At 42.5% G+C, this 16,082-nt stretch overlaps 1 protein-coding gene across 1 annotated transcript in view; it reads right to left on the bottom strand.

The window, feature by feature from the left end:
• The window catches only part of EFL1 (elongation factor like GTPase 1), a 558,006-nt gene that overhangs the window by 372,628 nt on the left and 169,296 nt on the right, over positions 1-16,082 (bottom strand). Inside the window, exons 13-14 of the mRNA XM_077472758.1 lie at positions 14,466-14,602; positions 4,445-4,617 (exon numbers count right to left, since the gene is read on the bottom strand). Of these exons, the coding sequence (XP_077328884.1) occupies positions 4,445-4,617; positions 14,466-14,602 (310 nt within the window). The remainder of the gene's footprint in view (positions 1-4,444; positions 4,618-14,465; positions 14,603-16,082) is intronic.

The raw sequence follows: 16,082 nt of genomic DNA on the forward strand, positions 1-16,082 counted from the left end.
CACCAATTAATGTACGGGTATTTCATCTTACTGTTAAAAGTATCACACGCTGTACAAGCAGCCACTGACAGACACACAAAGAGCCACAGCTCTGAGTGATCCATCACCATTATGCATGAACAAGGAGTGCTGCTTGTTTATTCTTAATAGTAAGACCCATTTCACACTGGGGGCGTTTTGCAGGCGCTATAGCGTTAAAAAAAGCACCTGCAAACCACCCTAAAACAGCTGCTGCATTCATTCCAGTGTGAAAGCCTGAGGGCTTTCACAGTGGACTGGTGTGCTGGCAGGGTCAACTTCTTTGGAGCGGTGAAGGAGCGGTGAACTCACCGCTCCTCCACCACTCCTCCCCATTGAAATCAATGAAGCAGCGCTGCTGTATCAGCGGCATTTTGCGGGTGGATTTAACCCCTTTTTCGGCCACTAGTGGGGGGTTAAAAAACCGCCCCGCTAGCGGCCGAATAGGGCCGCTAAAACAACGGTAAAGTGGCGCTAAAAATAGCACTGCTATAGCGCTGATGCCCTAGGCTGCATAGTGTGAAAGGGCTCTAAAAGATTGTGCCCTAAAGAGACCCTGAATAGGATGGGCATGTCACACCACATTTAACAGTCATTCCTGCGGTGTCTCCATAGTTATGGCTAAATCTATCCAATTTCTGAACTTTTGGAGTCAGTCTCAGATCTGCAGGGTACAGGGAGGATTTTTAATTTTTTTTTATGCTCTGTCTTGTTCTCCAAAGTTAGTCATGGCATTTTATATTCCCCGCCCTATAGCTCTGTGGTACTTGGCACTGGTTTCTCATTTATGGCCCACCATCACTCTGTCCCAGCCATTTGGTTTGGTGACTTTAATACCACCCTCAATCCAACCTCTATTCCTGACCAGGCAACAAGATTAGTATGCCTTCTACCATATTTTGTACTAGATGACTCATGGAGACAGTGGCAGCCTGTCCATACAGGGCGCAGGGGTGCCGACCCCCTAGTCCATGCGTCCGACCCCATGGATTCCAATGGGTTTTTTTTTTCTTTAGAAGCACACGATTAGACTTTAGTATAGACTTTATTATACTATTGAAATCACTTTTACCCTGGTTAATGGATGTGGGGTTTGGTCTCTGAGTACCATTAGACCACTCCCCTTATTGGGCTACCATTCACATGTATAGTGATCCACCGAGTACTATATGGCACCAAAATTCATGCTGGTTGACTGTTATACCCGAGGTTGATAAATTGGGAACTGAATAGGAATCCTTTTTCGCTACCAATAACGATATTGCATCGTTTCTTGTGGTGTGGGAATCTTTTTTATCACCCATATCTCCATGCTCAAGAGCATCTATAACCAGGTGCTCACACAGACTATGGAACAGCTGATGAATCTTGAAAACCTATTCATTAGAGACCCCTCAGTGGCACATGCCAGACATAAAACTGCCGACTAAAGTAGTGGATCGACTTAATTTTGAAATGTTTAGACAACAATTATTATTTTTTTTTAAAACAATGCCTTTTTGAATATGGCGAATGTTCTAGTAAACCTCTAGCCAACCTTATCCACCAAAATAGTAAAAGATCACACAGAGCTGTGGCTATGTGTAATATGTTTGCAGCTGCTTATGCACACACACAAGGCGCAGGCAGATACTTTACACAGAGCTGCAGCTCTGAATGATCTTTTACTATTAAGAATGAACATGCAGCACTCATCGTTCATTCACAACAGTGACAGATCACGCAGCATGGAAAGAGGATGGGGTTCATTGCTGGGTGTACATCCTCCCACAGGAATGCCCCTAATTTGGGCTTCAAAAAGGGGAGCAGCTACAGCCAGCATTTAGAGATGTGTTTATGGAACAATGGGTGACATATGCACTTTGTCCCTTGGATAGTTCAAAAAATAAGCATCCCCCCAAAAAACTTTAAGTTCAATTGTATCCCTACGCATAATAAAGCTGAATTCTGGGAATTCAGCCACTTTTCTTTAAATCTTCTGGATTACTATGGGTGAAGTCCAATGAAGTGTGTGCAATCTCATGGACATAACTCTTTAAAATGAGCAATGTGAACAAGAGCCTCGGCTCTCCGGGGACTCTCCCTCCTCATCGGCTCCCGCTGCTGTCAATCACAGCCAATGAGCCAATCAGGAGAGAGAGGGTGTGGCCAAGCCGCAGCTCTGTATGTGAACAAACAGAACTGCAGCTCGTGAGTGTGCTTGGGTGCCCCCCCCCCATAGCAAGCTGCTTGCTCTGGGGGCACTCCGCAGGAGACAGTAGACATGGAGGGAGACCTTAGAAGAGGAGGACCAGGGGGTGCCCTGTGCAAAACCCCTGCACAGAGCAGGCAAGTATAAATGGTTTGTTATTTTTTAGGAAAAAAAAATCTGCCTTTAATATGTATCTTATCAGGTAGACCCTTACACTATACAGCTGTAGCTAAATATACCAGAATCGGACTAATCACTTTGCTTGTGTGAAGCCCAAGACAGACCAAGATAATATAATTTGTTGGAGTTCTTGTTATTCCAATAGTTATTTGATTATTACAACTGCCCTTGGTCAGTGCTGGTTTTGTCTGCATTTTTTGAAAAGCATGAGCAACTGCATGCATCAACTATATAATCTTGGTCATAATTTAGCTTACTGTTCATTAACAGTTTTCTGTTGCATACACTGGGTTACATCAACGTGCAGGATGCATATACAGTCTGGGTAGTAAAAGGGCCAAGTCTTGGCTTAAAAGAAACATGTCATAAATGGAGTATACGATAAAAAAATGTGCAAGCAGGTGTTACCTGCAGTGAGAATCAGATGTCAACACGATCAATAGATCCAGACATACAGCCAGTTCAAACTACATGCAAATCTAAAACTTTCTTGTAAAAACTCACATTTGTCTGCACGTCATTTTGCCTTCTAATGCCGCGTACATACGACCGGACTTTCCGGCAGAATAGGTCAGACAGAATCATTCCGTTGGATAGTCCAATCGTGTGTGGGATAATCCGATCGTTTTAATTTAAAAAATTCAGACGGACTTAGAAATAGAACATGTTTCAAATCTGTCCAATGGACTCAATTCCTATAGGGAAAACCGTTCATCTGTATGCTGGTCCGACAGCCCAAATATGACGCTAGGGCAGATATTGGCTACTGGCTATTGAACTTCCTTTTCTAGTCCCATCGTACGTCATCACATTCAAAACGAACGGATTTTAGTCTGTTCTTGTGTGAGCAAGTCCGTTCATTTGGAAGTCCATCGTAATTCTGTCGAAAGTCCGTCTGGAAGACCGTCGGACCTTTTCTGCCGGAAAGTCTGGTCGTGTGTACGCGGCATTAGTCTCTCTATAAGTCCTGTAATATGATGGGTGGGCTTGCTGATCAAAAAGGGAGACAAGAAGAAGCAGGGCAAAACAGAACTTTAACAGTAAAAGCCAAGATCTGCTAATAATCTCCACCTGCCTACACTTCTGGATCCATAGATTGGGTTTCACAAAAGGTAGCCTCTACTTATCCATTTGTTCATCTTATGCTTAGTCTAAAATTACCAGGTTGGTGACAGGTTCACTTCAAAGTTCAAGTATCTTGAAAAGGCTTTTCTTCAGTCTAAGGCCTTGTTCACACAGGGTGATGATATGTGTGCTCCACGGAGGGCCATGTTTTCCTGGCGTAGGGATGCACAGGTGTCCCGTTGTATCCCCCTGTCGGCAGTTCCATTCTCGTCTATTGGGATGCAGCATCTGCACAGACATAGCTGCTGCTCCCAATATGACATATGTGTAGGTGCACAGCCCCAAATGCTCCCTGGGTGAGTTTGGGGACCTGCACTTGCACCGATGTCTTATTGGGATACAGTGGCTGTGTCTGTTCAACGACTTTGTTCCAAGAGACATGAATAGGACTAATGGAAATGCACAGAACACTTGTGCATGGCCATGCAGGTAAACATGGCCTTGGACAGGGATTGCCATCACCCCGTGTGAACGAGGCCTATATGTTCATTTAACAAATTAGGCTCCAAAGGGACACAATAGTTACGTTGCTCATCGGGTGGGACTACAATGTGCAATGCAATGGGTAGAGGCAGAGATCCAGAATTCAGATTCAGATTATTTTAATAACCCCAAAGGGAAATTATTGAACCCACTAGGAAACATTGAAAACTAAAGATCCTAGTGGCTTTAGCAATAGTGCAAAGATTTGTTGAAACTGAAACAGTACTGCTAGGTATTAGAAACTTTAATTTACTATTGGGTGCTTTGAAACCGTTTTTTTCTGCTAAAGGGTCTTTTTAAGATGGTAAAACTCTGGGGAATGGAAAAAAAAAAAATCAGCATCTTTTATTAAAGCTACATTTCGAGTGGTAAAGTTAAAACAAGACTTGTTCAAGTACCGACTTTTATATTTGTGGAAAACTAAAATGAAAAGAGAAAAAGAATTACCTTAGGCAGTGCTGCTGTTGGATCATATTTGGGTCCCAAAACAAATATCTTTTGCCCTCTGCGTACCACCCCACTGAAGACTCGAGCAAATGCAATAAAATAACTTTTATTCTCTGTATCTTGCTTCTCTGACTTTTCAACTGAATGCCGCACTTCATGCATAAGTGCATCACCTGTAACATATCCAAACAAAAGTTAATTCATGATGTAACACAAAAAAAAGGTGGACAATGTGACATTTTGGGATTTTTGTACTTTCCTCAAAGAACACAAGAACAATATAAGAGCATGAGTTATATTGCCACCCTACAGGAGAATGAACACTATAAAAAGAAAAGGCTGTAGGTCAGCCATAGGGTATTTAACCTTTTCTATGAGGGTCACCAGTTGTAGCAAGCAGTACAACAAAAAGCAACAGGTGGGGGGGTAGTTGTCTCGCTCAAAGGATTCTGGTAAAGGGATTTTATGAGATAACTCCATGTTTCAGACCCCTTTCACACTGTGGGTGTTTTTCAGGTACTACAGCGCTAAAAATGGCGCCTGTATAGCGCCTGAAAAAAGTGGCTCCATTCACTCTAACGGTGTGCTGGCAGGGAGTCAGAAAAAGTCCTGCCAGCAGCTTCTTTGGAACGGTGAAGGAGCGGCGAACTCGCCGCTCCTCCACCGCTGCTCCCCATTGAAATCAATGGGGCAGCTCTTTGATACCGGCGGTGTTATGTGGGCGGATTTAACCCCTTTTTGGCCGCTAGCGGGGGGTTAAACAGCGGTGTTAAAAATAGCAACGCTTTACCGCCGACACCCCCCCCCCCCTGAACATGGTCAGCATGGACAGCCTTCTGCCCCCAAACTGGTCCCACCACTTACAGAAATGTGGGGTTCTTCTCTTATCCGGCTCCTGTCATTTTCAATGTATTATAATAAATATCTTTAATCATTAATTACATATCATTTATAATGCACAGTTCACAGGTTTTGAAGACTCCTTGTCACCTTCTCGAGGTTGTTTATGAAATGTATAAATGCTTGAAAAAATAGGATTTTAAGATTAATCTTAAAAGCGTTTGTTACCCCAACACATCATAATCCTAATATGTACCTGCTGTACCATGTACTTGTATGAGAAAGTCTGCTGTTCTCTTTGTATTGCTTCCCTTATGTGAAATCGCTGGTGTCCATTCCAGTCCCTCTGCTTTCCTATTAAAAAACTAACCACACTAAGTAGGAGAGAACAGTGTGGTCAGTTAACTAGCTATGCTGGGAACTCAGCCTGCTCTCCTCCAATGATCACACTTGTCCTGACATGCCTCCCCTTGCACAGCCATTTCACTGGGAAGCTCAGTGTACTGCTGCTTCTCCTTCCCCCACCCAGCTCTTATGCAGCTGAGAACACACTGAATGGGATCACTTATAAAAAAAAAAAGGAAAAAATATATTTATAATTATTTTTATATCTATACAAAAATGTTTTTCCTTTCATTTCTATTTGAAACCGAATGGGTTGTTTTACAAGGTGAACTTTTACAATCACTTAAACAGCTTGCAGACCACCCACTGTACATTTACTGCAGGCAGGGAGGCCGCTCTGTGCCAGATCATGTACCTAGTATGTGATCTGACATTTACAGGTCTGGGACGCACGCCGCTGGTGACCCGCTCCCGCTGTGATTAAACACAGCAGGAGCCCAGCGGTGGGTACTGTGGACTCGATGTCCCCGGCGCCCACCGATTACACAGTACAGATGCAGAATGACAACTTGCCTATATAATCAAGGCAGATTGTCATTCTGTCAGAGGGGCTGGTACTGACCCTGTATTTTTGCCAAGCAGGAACACGGATCTCTGCCTTCTCCTAGTCAAAGCACCTCCCCCACGGTGAGTAAGCACAACCTAGGCATACATTTAACCCTTTGATCACCCCTGATGTTAACCCCCTTCCCAGCCAGTGTTATTAGTACAGTGACAGTGCACATATTTTAGCACTGATCACTATATTAGTGTCACTGGTCCCCAAAACATGTCAAAAGTGTCAGTTAGGTGTCCGATTTGTCTGCCGCAATATCGAAGTCCCGCTATATGTTGTTGATCACCGACATTACTAGTAAAATTAAAGAAACAAAATGCAGCGCTTGGCCACTAAATGTGAATGTGACCTTAAAAAATGTGCAAAAAATGTCAGAAAAAAGCTGTGAAACCAAATCCACAAATACTGTGGAAAAAATATGATGGAAAAAATCTTTTTAAACTCAAGTGTCCAATGAATTAATATAAAAAAAACAAATTGTGAGTTCAAATGTCCATATGTAAATTAATTACAAATTTAGGGTAGCCACGCTCACACCCATTGTGCATTTGCGATCGCATTACAAACTCACGTTGATGAGTTTTTTAATTTTGGTAAACTTTGCTAGCATTTTCGTTTGTTTTGTTAAACGGCATTTGCACCTTTTTTTCTTATGACTCGTGGAGTCGTTTTAAGCGCTTGAGTATTCGGCCTAAATACATTTTGTTGAAACTATATCACACGATTTGGCGCATTTTTGTTTCTTTATGGTGATACGTCGTTTGGAGGCGTGCTGAGAGCATCTGTGCGGATCCGAAGATCACGGGACATCCGAAAGATCGGGATAATCTCCGGCATCTGGTTATCGGGACGTCTATGTGATCCGTGATCGAATTTGCGCAGTTTGACCTCCCCTAGCAGGGGGGTCACTGGGGATCTATTAAGCCTCCATCTATTAGTGGTGTTTAGAGGTGATGGGTCCACGTGGTCAAGTACTATTTCATTGAACAAACAAGTTTCAGTTATTTCTACAGTTACTTTATATATACACTGGACATTACTTATATTTTTGTATTAATTTACATATGGACATTTGAACTCGCAATTTGTTTTTTATATTAATTCATTGGACACTTGAGTTTAAAAAGATTTTTTCCATCACATTTTTTCACAGTATTTCTGTATTTGGTTTCACAGCTTTTTTCTGACATTTTTTGCAAATTTTTTAAGGTCACATTCACATTTAGGCTGGGTTCACACCGGAGCGATGCGGGAACTCCGAGAATCCGCAGCGTTTTCCCGCATCGCATGCCTCCCGCCGGCAGTTCACACTGCCCTATGCGGACTGCTGGGAGTGTCAGTGAAATGTTAATGACACCCCCAGATCAGTTCGCATATCGCAGTGCGATCTGCAAACTCGGACAGGAATCGGATCGCATGGTGTGAACACCCATGCGATCCGATTCTGCTGCGGACCAAAAAAAGGGTCCTGTGCGAGTTTGCGGCGGGTGCGATGCGAATTCAGCCATACTATCTGTATGGCTGAACTCGCATCGCACAGAGATCGGATGTGATTTGCACTGCAGTGCGGTGCGACTCACATCCGGTTCTCGCTGCTGCAGCGGTGTGAACCCAGCCTTAGTGGCCAAGCACTGCACTTTGTTTCTTTGATTTTCTTTGTGCCCAGTATCCTGGTTATGGTGTTCAGCTGCTGATTTCTTTTATTGTTTTTTTTACTAAGCGCAGATTTTTTCTATATTACTAGTAAAATAAAAATAAAAATATTCCATAGTTTGTAGAAACTATAACTTTTTCGCAAACCAATTAATATAGACTTTTTAGGGTTTGATTTTTTTTTTTTTTTACCAAAAATATGTAGCAGAATACATACTGGCCTAAACTGATGAAGAAATTAGATTTTTTTTTTAAAGAATTTTAAGTACAAAATATAGTTTTTTATTTCAATTTTTTTTTCTTTTTTGTTTACAGCGCAAAAAATATAAACCGCAGAGGTGATCAAATACCACCAAAAGAAAGCTCTATTTGTGGTTAAAAAAGGGACAAAAATTGTATTTGGGTACAGTGTCACAAAAATTGCCTGGTCATTAAGGGGGGGTAACTCTTGTGGAGCTGAAGTGGTTAATATAGGTTTTAATGAAGTTCACTGACCAGTTTAATTTAGCTTTTCTTATCATCCAATTTTTATTATAGGAGAGAATTGTTTTATTTTTTATTTTATGGATATATTACTGTTCAACTATATGGATTTGTTTCCATGAAATTGTGCTGACCTGGTCTCTTTGGCTAATGAATGACAATTCTTGGTTATCCATCTTAATGTTTACTTTTAGCGACTAGACAGCAAATCAGCAAGGGTTAACAATTAACCAAGACTATTCACCGGAGATAGGCTATCAGGTCAGGCTGATGAAGGAAGATTGTAGCTCTTCCGAAACACATTCCCTGAGTATACACACACACACGGTGGTGTTTCCCGGCTGTCCCATCCTCCCTGCACAGGAGTTTCTCCCAGCAAAGTTCTGGCTCTTCCGATCTGAGAACACCAGTGGCTGCGGCTCCTGCATCTCCCGTCTCACCTGCGGCTTTGCATGCCGCTCTCAGAGGCGACTTTTCTCTCCGTACCTTCAGCGACTTACTACACCATAGCGGGATCCTTGGCACCTCTCACCTTTTCTATCCATTTGATTAAGAACAATATATGACCATGGGTTACATTGCCACCCTACTGGAGAATGAACTTTAGAGCAGTGGTCATCAACCCTGTCCTCAGGGCCCACTAACAGGCCAGGTTTGAAAGATAACTAAAATACATGACAGGTGATATAATTTGCTGCTCAGTGATTGCAGTATTCTACTCTGCATCTCCCCAAGGTAATACATAAAACCTGGCCCATTAGTCGGCCCTGTGGACAGGGTTGATGACCACTGCTTTAGACTGTCACTAGTTCTAGCAAGCAGTACAACAAAAAGCAAGAGGTGGGGAGGGAGTTGTCTCTCTCAAAGGATTCTGGGAAAGGGATTCTATGTTTAAAGATAACGCCACGTTTCATGTTCTTGGGGTGTAACATGAACATGGTCAGCATGCACATCCCTTCACCCCCAAACTGGCCCCACCACTTCCAGAAATGTGCGGCTCTTCTCTCAGCTGTCATTTTTCAAAGTCAATTGATACTTCCTGCAGCCCCATAGCTGAAGGTTCTTAGCTCTGTGTGGTCCAGGGGCTGGATGAGTATTCTGTAGGAAATAGAGCACTGCACCCACCATCCGCTGACTGTGGCTGCAATGCCTTGCAGGCTCCAATGCAAAAAGAGCCACGCCATTCCATTCACTTGCTATGTTTACAGCAGAAACAGAGCAGACAGACCTTGTGCAGATATAGCCTAAAGCAGCCTTTTTCAGGATTTTTTAAGGTGTATCCAGGGGTGCCTTGGTAAAATGCCTAGAAATTGCCCAAAAATTGTATACAAGCCAGTGGGCAGATCAAGCCTGCCTATTACATAAAGCCACAAGTTTTCATTGTGCACCATACAACCTTCCAGTCACACAATGACATCATCAGTTGATAAGGAGGACGTTGGGCACAGTTGATAAGGAGGTCGTTGGGCACTTGCACAGCATCCTTGTTTGCCCTCTCCCTGCCCCTCTCCATCAGCTCCGGGGTCACATTCGCTGAATGAGGGAGAGAAACTGAGGGAGAAGAGAAACATTGGAATACTAGTCAGTACTAAAGATGAGCTCAGGTGTGTTCGCATAATCCACGTGCAGAGCCCGCCAGGAGGTCGGTGCAGTGCTGCGCTAATCACAGGCAGTGAGACATTGCCCGATGCGCGGCTGCAGAGATCGAGCAATGTCTCACTGCCTGTGATTAGCGCAGCGCTGACTTCCTGGCGGGCTCTGCACGTGGATTATGTGAACACGCCGGAGCTCATCCTTCGTCAGTACCAGTGTGCAAAGGTGTGTTTGCTTTGGAAGAACAATCTTCTCTAACGTTGGGTGTCCTACGTGTGTGGTTGTTGCTGCGTTATGTAAAACTATTAGTTTTGTTTTTAAACCTTAGAATGGGGTGCCTCGAGATGGTACGGAATTTTAAGGGGTTCCTTAACTGAAAAAAAGGTTGAGAAACACTGGCCTAAAGGAAATCACCATAATAATACTTTTTTTGCTTTGAACTTAGGGTTAACTCACTGCATTTTAATTCATGCTGTGGAAAAAGTGCAATAGATTCTTGCAGTTGAATTCAAAAGGGCTTGCAGGTAGTCGCAGCCACTCAGCCCATACAAAGTAATGAAAGACTGACGGTGGCTGCAGATGTCCACCAGTGTTTGGATGTAATCACACATGGAGCAATCACCTGTGCTTAGAGACAGATGATCAACCCTGGACACAAAGAGCTTTCTAAATGTACTATTTTTCCCATCCAACAGATAATATGATGTCATCTTTATAATAATTATTTTTCAGCCCATTGCAGTGAACCTTGCCTGAACTAAAAAGTCCCTATAGAGCACTTTGGATCTTAGGTTCAGGCTGTAAACATAGCCTTGAATTCTCTCCAAGTCTGGATTAAGCCCTGTTCACTGCCTTTTAACTGTTAAATACCAGTGCTTAATGAGACTGCCATTTGATAGTTAAATGACAAGCACCAGGAAGGTTGGGGTTCATGTTAAAGACAAGTCAAAGCCAGCAATACAGCCTTGGTGTATGATCCAAGGTGTTCCACTGTGGCACATTGATCAATTTAAAGAATAACACAATCACGCACAGACCCTATGAGGCTCAAGCACAGTTGTTGCCTTAGGCCCTTTTTAAGGCAGGTAAGATTCCTTTAAAATGTATGTAAACCCTAAAAATTAACTTCTCTAAGCCCTTTTGTTCTGGTTGAAGGCAGTTTGTTATGAAAAGTGCTAAAAAAATATAGCTGTTGATCTTGGCAGAAGAGCTGACCTATGAAGACTTCCTGTGTTATCTCAGAGGCTACTTAGCCCTTTTAGTTCTCCTCCTGGAGACGGGGAGTGGTTGAGTAGCTTACCAAAAGATAATGGTCAAGGCTAGTCCACAAAAAAGCTGTGTGTTGTCAGCCCACAACAAAGCTTGGTAACTGAGTGCATTTCTTGCAGACCAACAGGTATCTTCCTGTACTTGCAGGGCTTTTAAGGGATAAAAACACAAGAAAATTTGCATGTATATCTTATGATGGTGGCAGCAACGGGTTTTACTGCAGCTACCAGGAGTGTGTACACTCCACAAGCCAACTGTCGATATTCTAATGAAAGTGACCTGGCAGCTGTACAGTTGTCTAAATGCTTTCTGTGACCCCCAAAGTGTGCCCCCCTATGCTTCTAGGGCTCCGCTGTACCACCTGCAGGCCCAAGATCCGTATGGAAGCTGGGTAGGGATGCTGGGTGAGAGGGAGACCGGTGAGCATCCATTCACTGATCTCCCCTAGCTAGGATGAACCTGGAAGCAACGTGGAAAATGCACCTTCCAGTTTGTTGTCACATTCTTTGGCCCTTGGGGTCAGGGAAGAGGCTAATGGAGCTCGATATGCAAAAAAAAAAACTGGGTAATATATTGCACTTGGGTGCCCTAAAATTAACTTCAATGTGCTATTTACTTAAATTTTGAGCACGATAAACCATTGCACAAATCTTGTGTGGCATAAACCATTCGGAACAAATACTACTTTATTCTCCAGGGTGTCTGCTTTCAGATAATATATAATCTTTGGTGGTTTTTGAAGTATAACTAATGGCAAAACTCTTTGTTTCCCTTTTGGATACGGTGGAGGTGGATTAGAACACGTGTTAGGTTTTTATTGCTGTCTGTGCCCCCATTAGGCAGATTTACCCTATTTGTCATGTTTATCATTATCACTGAAAGTTTAAGAACATTTTAGGTTGTCTGCAGAACAGAAGTAGAGGAGATATCTTCCAATGGAGACACTAGTTATAGTGATCCTGGTGACAACCAAAGATTTCTTCACTTGGGGAGGATTTTCTCTCACTTCCTGTTTGGCTGGTGGACAGGAAGTGAAGGGAAAACTCCCCCAATCGGACACAGATTGCAAAAATAAACCTTACAGGGGTTATATCCCTCCTTTACTCTATCTGAAATGGAAAAAAAATTGCCTTTAGTTTTACTTTAACTAATTTTTTAGGTCTAAAATGATTTTTGAATGTGTGCAAAAAAACAGAAATGCCTCTGGCAAGCAAAGTGTTGAAAGAATCCTCCACTGCGTTTTATATGGAGGAAGCCATTATCCTATGTAAACGGTTGGTAGTTGCCTGGTTTGAACTGAACTAAATAACAAATATCAAAATTCACAGCAGAATGTGGGTGGATATTCCACCTTAACCACATGTCGATATACGTCGGTACAATGGCAGTGGTGGGCAAATGGGCGTAGCGTGCGTGCCCGCTGCGTACATCATGACGGTGCCTGCGGGACCTGTGATTGTGTCACAGAGCTGCAGAACAGGGAAGTGCCTATGTAAGCAAGGCATTTCACCGTTCTGCCTTGTGTCATGACAGAGATCACTGCTCCCTGTCATTGAGAGCAGTGATCACTGTCATGTGAGTTGAAGCCCATCCCCCCACAATTAGAATCACTCCCTAGGACACACTTAACCCCTTCATCGCCTCCTAGTGGTTAACCCCTTCCCTACCAGTGTCATTTACACAGTAATCAGTGCATTTTTATAGCACTGATTGCTGTATAAATGTCAATGGTCCCAAAATAATGTCAAAAGTGTCCAATGTGTCCTCCATAATGTCGCAGTCCTGATCACGCCATTACTACTAATAAAAAAAATGAATAATAAAAATGCCATAAAACTATCCCCTATTTTGTAGACGTTATAACTTTTGCGCAAACCAATCAATATACGCTTATTGCGATTTTTTTTTTACCAAAAATATGTAGAAGAATACGTATCGGCCTAAACTGAGAAAAAAAAATGTTTTTTATATATTTTTTGGGGGATATTTATTATAGCAAAAAGTAAAAAATTTTGCTTTTTTTCAAAATTTCGCTCTTTTTTTGTTTATAGCGCAAAGAATAAAAAATGCAGGGGTGATCAAATACCACCAAAAGAAAGCTCTATTTGTGGTGAAAAAAAGGCGTAAATTTTGTTTGGGTGTAATGTCGCACGACTGCGCAATTGTCAGTTAAAGTGACGCAGTGCCGAATCGCAAAAAGTGCTCTGGTCAGGAAGGGGGTAAACTCTTCTGGGGCTGAAGCGGTTAAATGCCCTCTTTTTGCATAGAGCTGTTACCAATCAAAGCTTTCCCTGGTTGCAGTCTAGGACCAAGCTCAGGCAACCCATAAAATGTGTCACTTTTTTGCACTTTGCAAAGTAGCATAAAACTCCATAGACATGAGAATCCTTGGCAAGAGGGGTGAATGTACATATTTTAGCCAAACCACAAAGTAACACTTGATTTTGTATTGTGGTCTTATTAAAAAGTATAGGCAACAAGAGGCTGGTTTGCACGCTCTAGAACTTTCAGATTTTCTTGCTTCAGTTGTCACATGGGTTGGATTAATTTAAAAAAAATACTTCCATGCACGCATTTCTTCTCTCCGGAGGTTGCTGACACATGTTGTGCAGCTCTGTGCTTGAATGGCATTTACGGTGAGTTTAAAGGGACACCAATGTTCTTATGTGAACGAAGGGGCTCCATGTATGAATTAACCATCTCTGACACCCAGAAATCCCTGAAAAGAACATAGGAAGCTAGGGAACTGTAAAAATTGGGAATGCAATTATTAAATGTGGGAATACGAAAAAAATATACTGTACGCGAAAAAAAAAAAAAAATGAAAAGGGTGAACTTGCGCTTTAATGTTCCATTACTGCATGGTTGTTACACAATTTGTGAGTGTTATTAGTAGTTACTTGTATGTTTACCAACCCTTAAAACGAAGCAGACTGTTTTTGAGCGCGGCACTAAAGTCACTGAATTCGCAAGAGCAGACAGTAAATTAACCGATCGCTAACCACATACACCTCGCACCACCTAAACAGCTAATTTGCTTGTAATTATGTTGTCTGGAGACTGGTGTCAGCAACTGTTAGCAAGTTACGTGGCTGCTAATGATATGTAATTGCTGCCTGTACGGTGGGAACATTCAGTGATCAGAAAATTACAACAAACTAGCTTAAGAATCCTGAAGGGAAATCGAGAAGTGCATTAAAATAGTAAAGCACAGCCACTTGCCTTTAGCGTTCTCATTGTCTGCAGTCACTTGGCATTCACTGCTGGAGGGAGCCGGCTCCTGATTGATTGCCATCCGTTCAGCATGCTTCTGTCTTGCACGCTCTCTTCTGAGCGCAATTTCTTCCTGAGTTAATGGCCTGCAAGAAGTGCAGTTATTTGCATGAGAGTTATACCTTGCCTAACAAGAATTGAAAATCACTAGTTCCCAATACTCATTTCCACCTCCAGTAATGAAAAGGCACATATGGATTAAAGCAGAAGGTCTCCAGTTATTTTTGACATCCAATAGATTGGGGAGACTTTTTACAGTTACATTGGGGAAAATAATTATATGATCCTCTGCAGACTGTGTAAGGTTGCCTACTTACAAAGAAATGAAGGGTCTGTAATTTTAATCATAGCTGTATTTTAAATGATAGAGACACAATATCAACCAAAAATCCACAATACAGACGTTATAAATTGAGTTGCAGTTCAGTGAATAAAATACGTATTTGATACCCAAGCAAAACATGACTTATTACTTGGTAGTGAAACCTTTATTGGCAAGCACAGAGGTAAGACGTTTCTTGTAGCTCATGACCAGGTTTGCACACATCTCAGGAGATATTTTGGTCCACTCTTCTTTACAGATCTTCTCTAAATTCTTAAGTTTTCTTGGATGTCACTTGGCAACTCGAAGCTTCAGCTCCCTCCATACATTTTCTATAAGATTATGGTCTGGAGACTGGCTAGGCCATTCCATGACCTTATTGTGCTTCTCCTTTGTTGCCTTGTTGGTATGTTTTGGGGCATTGTCACGATGGAACAACCCAACATCAGCGTCCTGGCTGAGGGAAGAAGGACCTCATCCGAGACTTTACAATACATGGCCCCATCCATTGGCCTCTCAATGTACCTTTAGCAGAGAAACAGACACAAAGCATGTTTCCACCTCCGTTCTTTACTAAAGGAATGCTGTTCTTAGGGTCATAGTCAGCATTTTCCTTTCTCCAAACACAGTGAGTCGAGTTAATGCCAAAGAGCTAAATTTTGGTCGCATCTGACCACAGAACTTTATCCCAATCCTTCTCTGAAGGATATAAATGTTCATTGGCAAACTTCAAAAAGGCCTGTACATGTGACTTCTCGAGGAGGGGGACCTTGCAGGCGCTGCACGATTTCAATCCATGGCGGAGTATTTAGTTACCAATGGTTTGCTTGGTAACTGGGGTCCCAACTGTCTTGAGATCATTCACAAGCTCCTCCTGTGTAGTTCTGGGCTGATTCCAAACTTTTCTTATGATCATCCTTACCCCACGAGGCAAAATCTTGCATGGAGCTCCAGACCAAGGGCGATTGATGGTTATTTTGTATTTCTTCCATTTGTGAATAATTGTTCTTACAGTTGTCTTCTTCTCACCAAGCCTCCTGCTGATGGTCTTGTAGCCCATTCCAGTCTTGAGTAGACCTACAATCTTGTCCCCGATGTCCTTCGACAGCTCTTTGGTCTTGCCCACGATAATGGGTTTAAATGTAAGAAAGATTCTGTGGACAGGTTTCTTTTTTACACATAACGAGTTGTCGTTAGGAGCACCTTCTTAAATTGACAGGACTAATCTGTGTACCACATGAGCA

This window comes from Lithobates pipiens, unplaced genomic scaffold, assembly GCF_037356315.1.
Source record: "Lithobates pipiens isolate NorthernLeopardFrog02 unplaced genomic scaffold, aLitPip1_a1.2 Scaffold_8, whole genome shotgun sequence".
Lineage (NCBI taxonomy): Eukaryota > Metazoa > Chordata > Amphibia > Anura > Ranidae > Lithobates > Lithobates pipiens.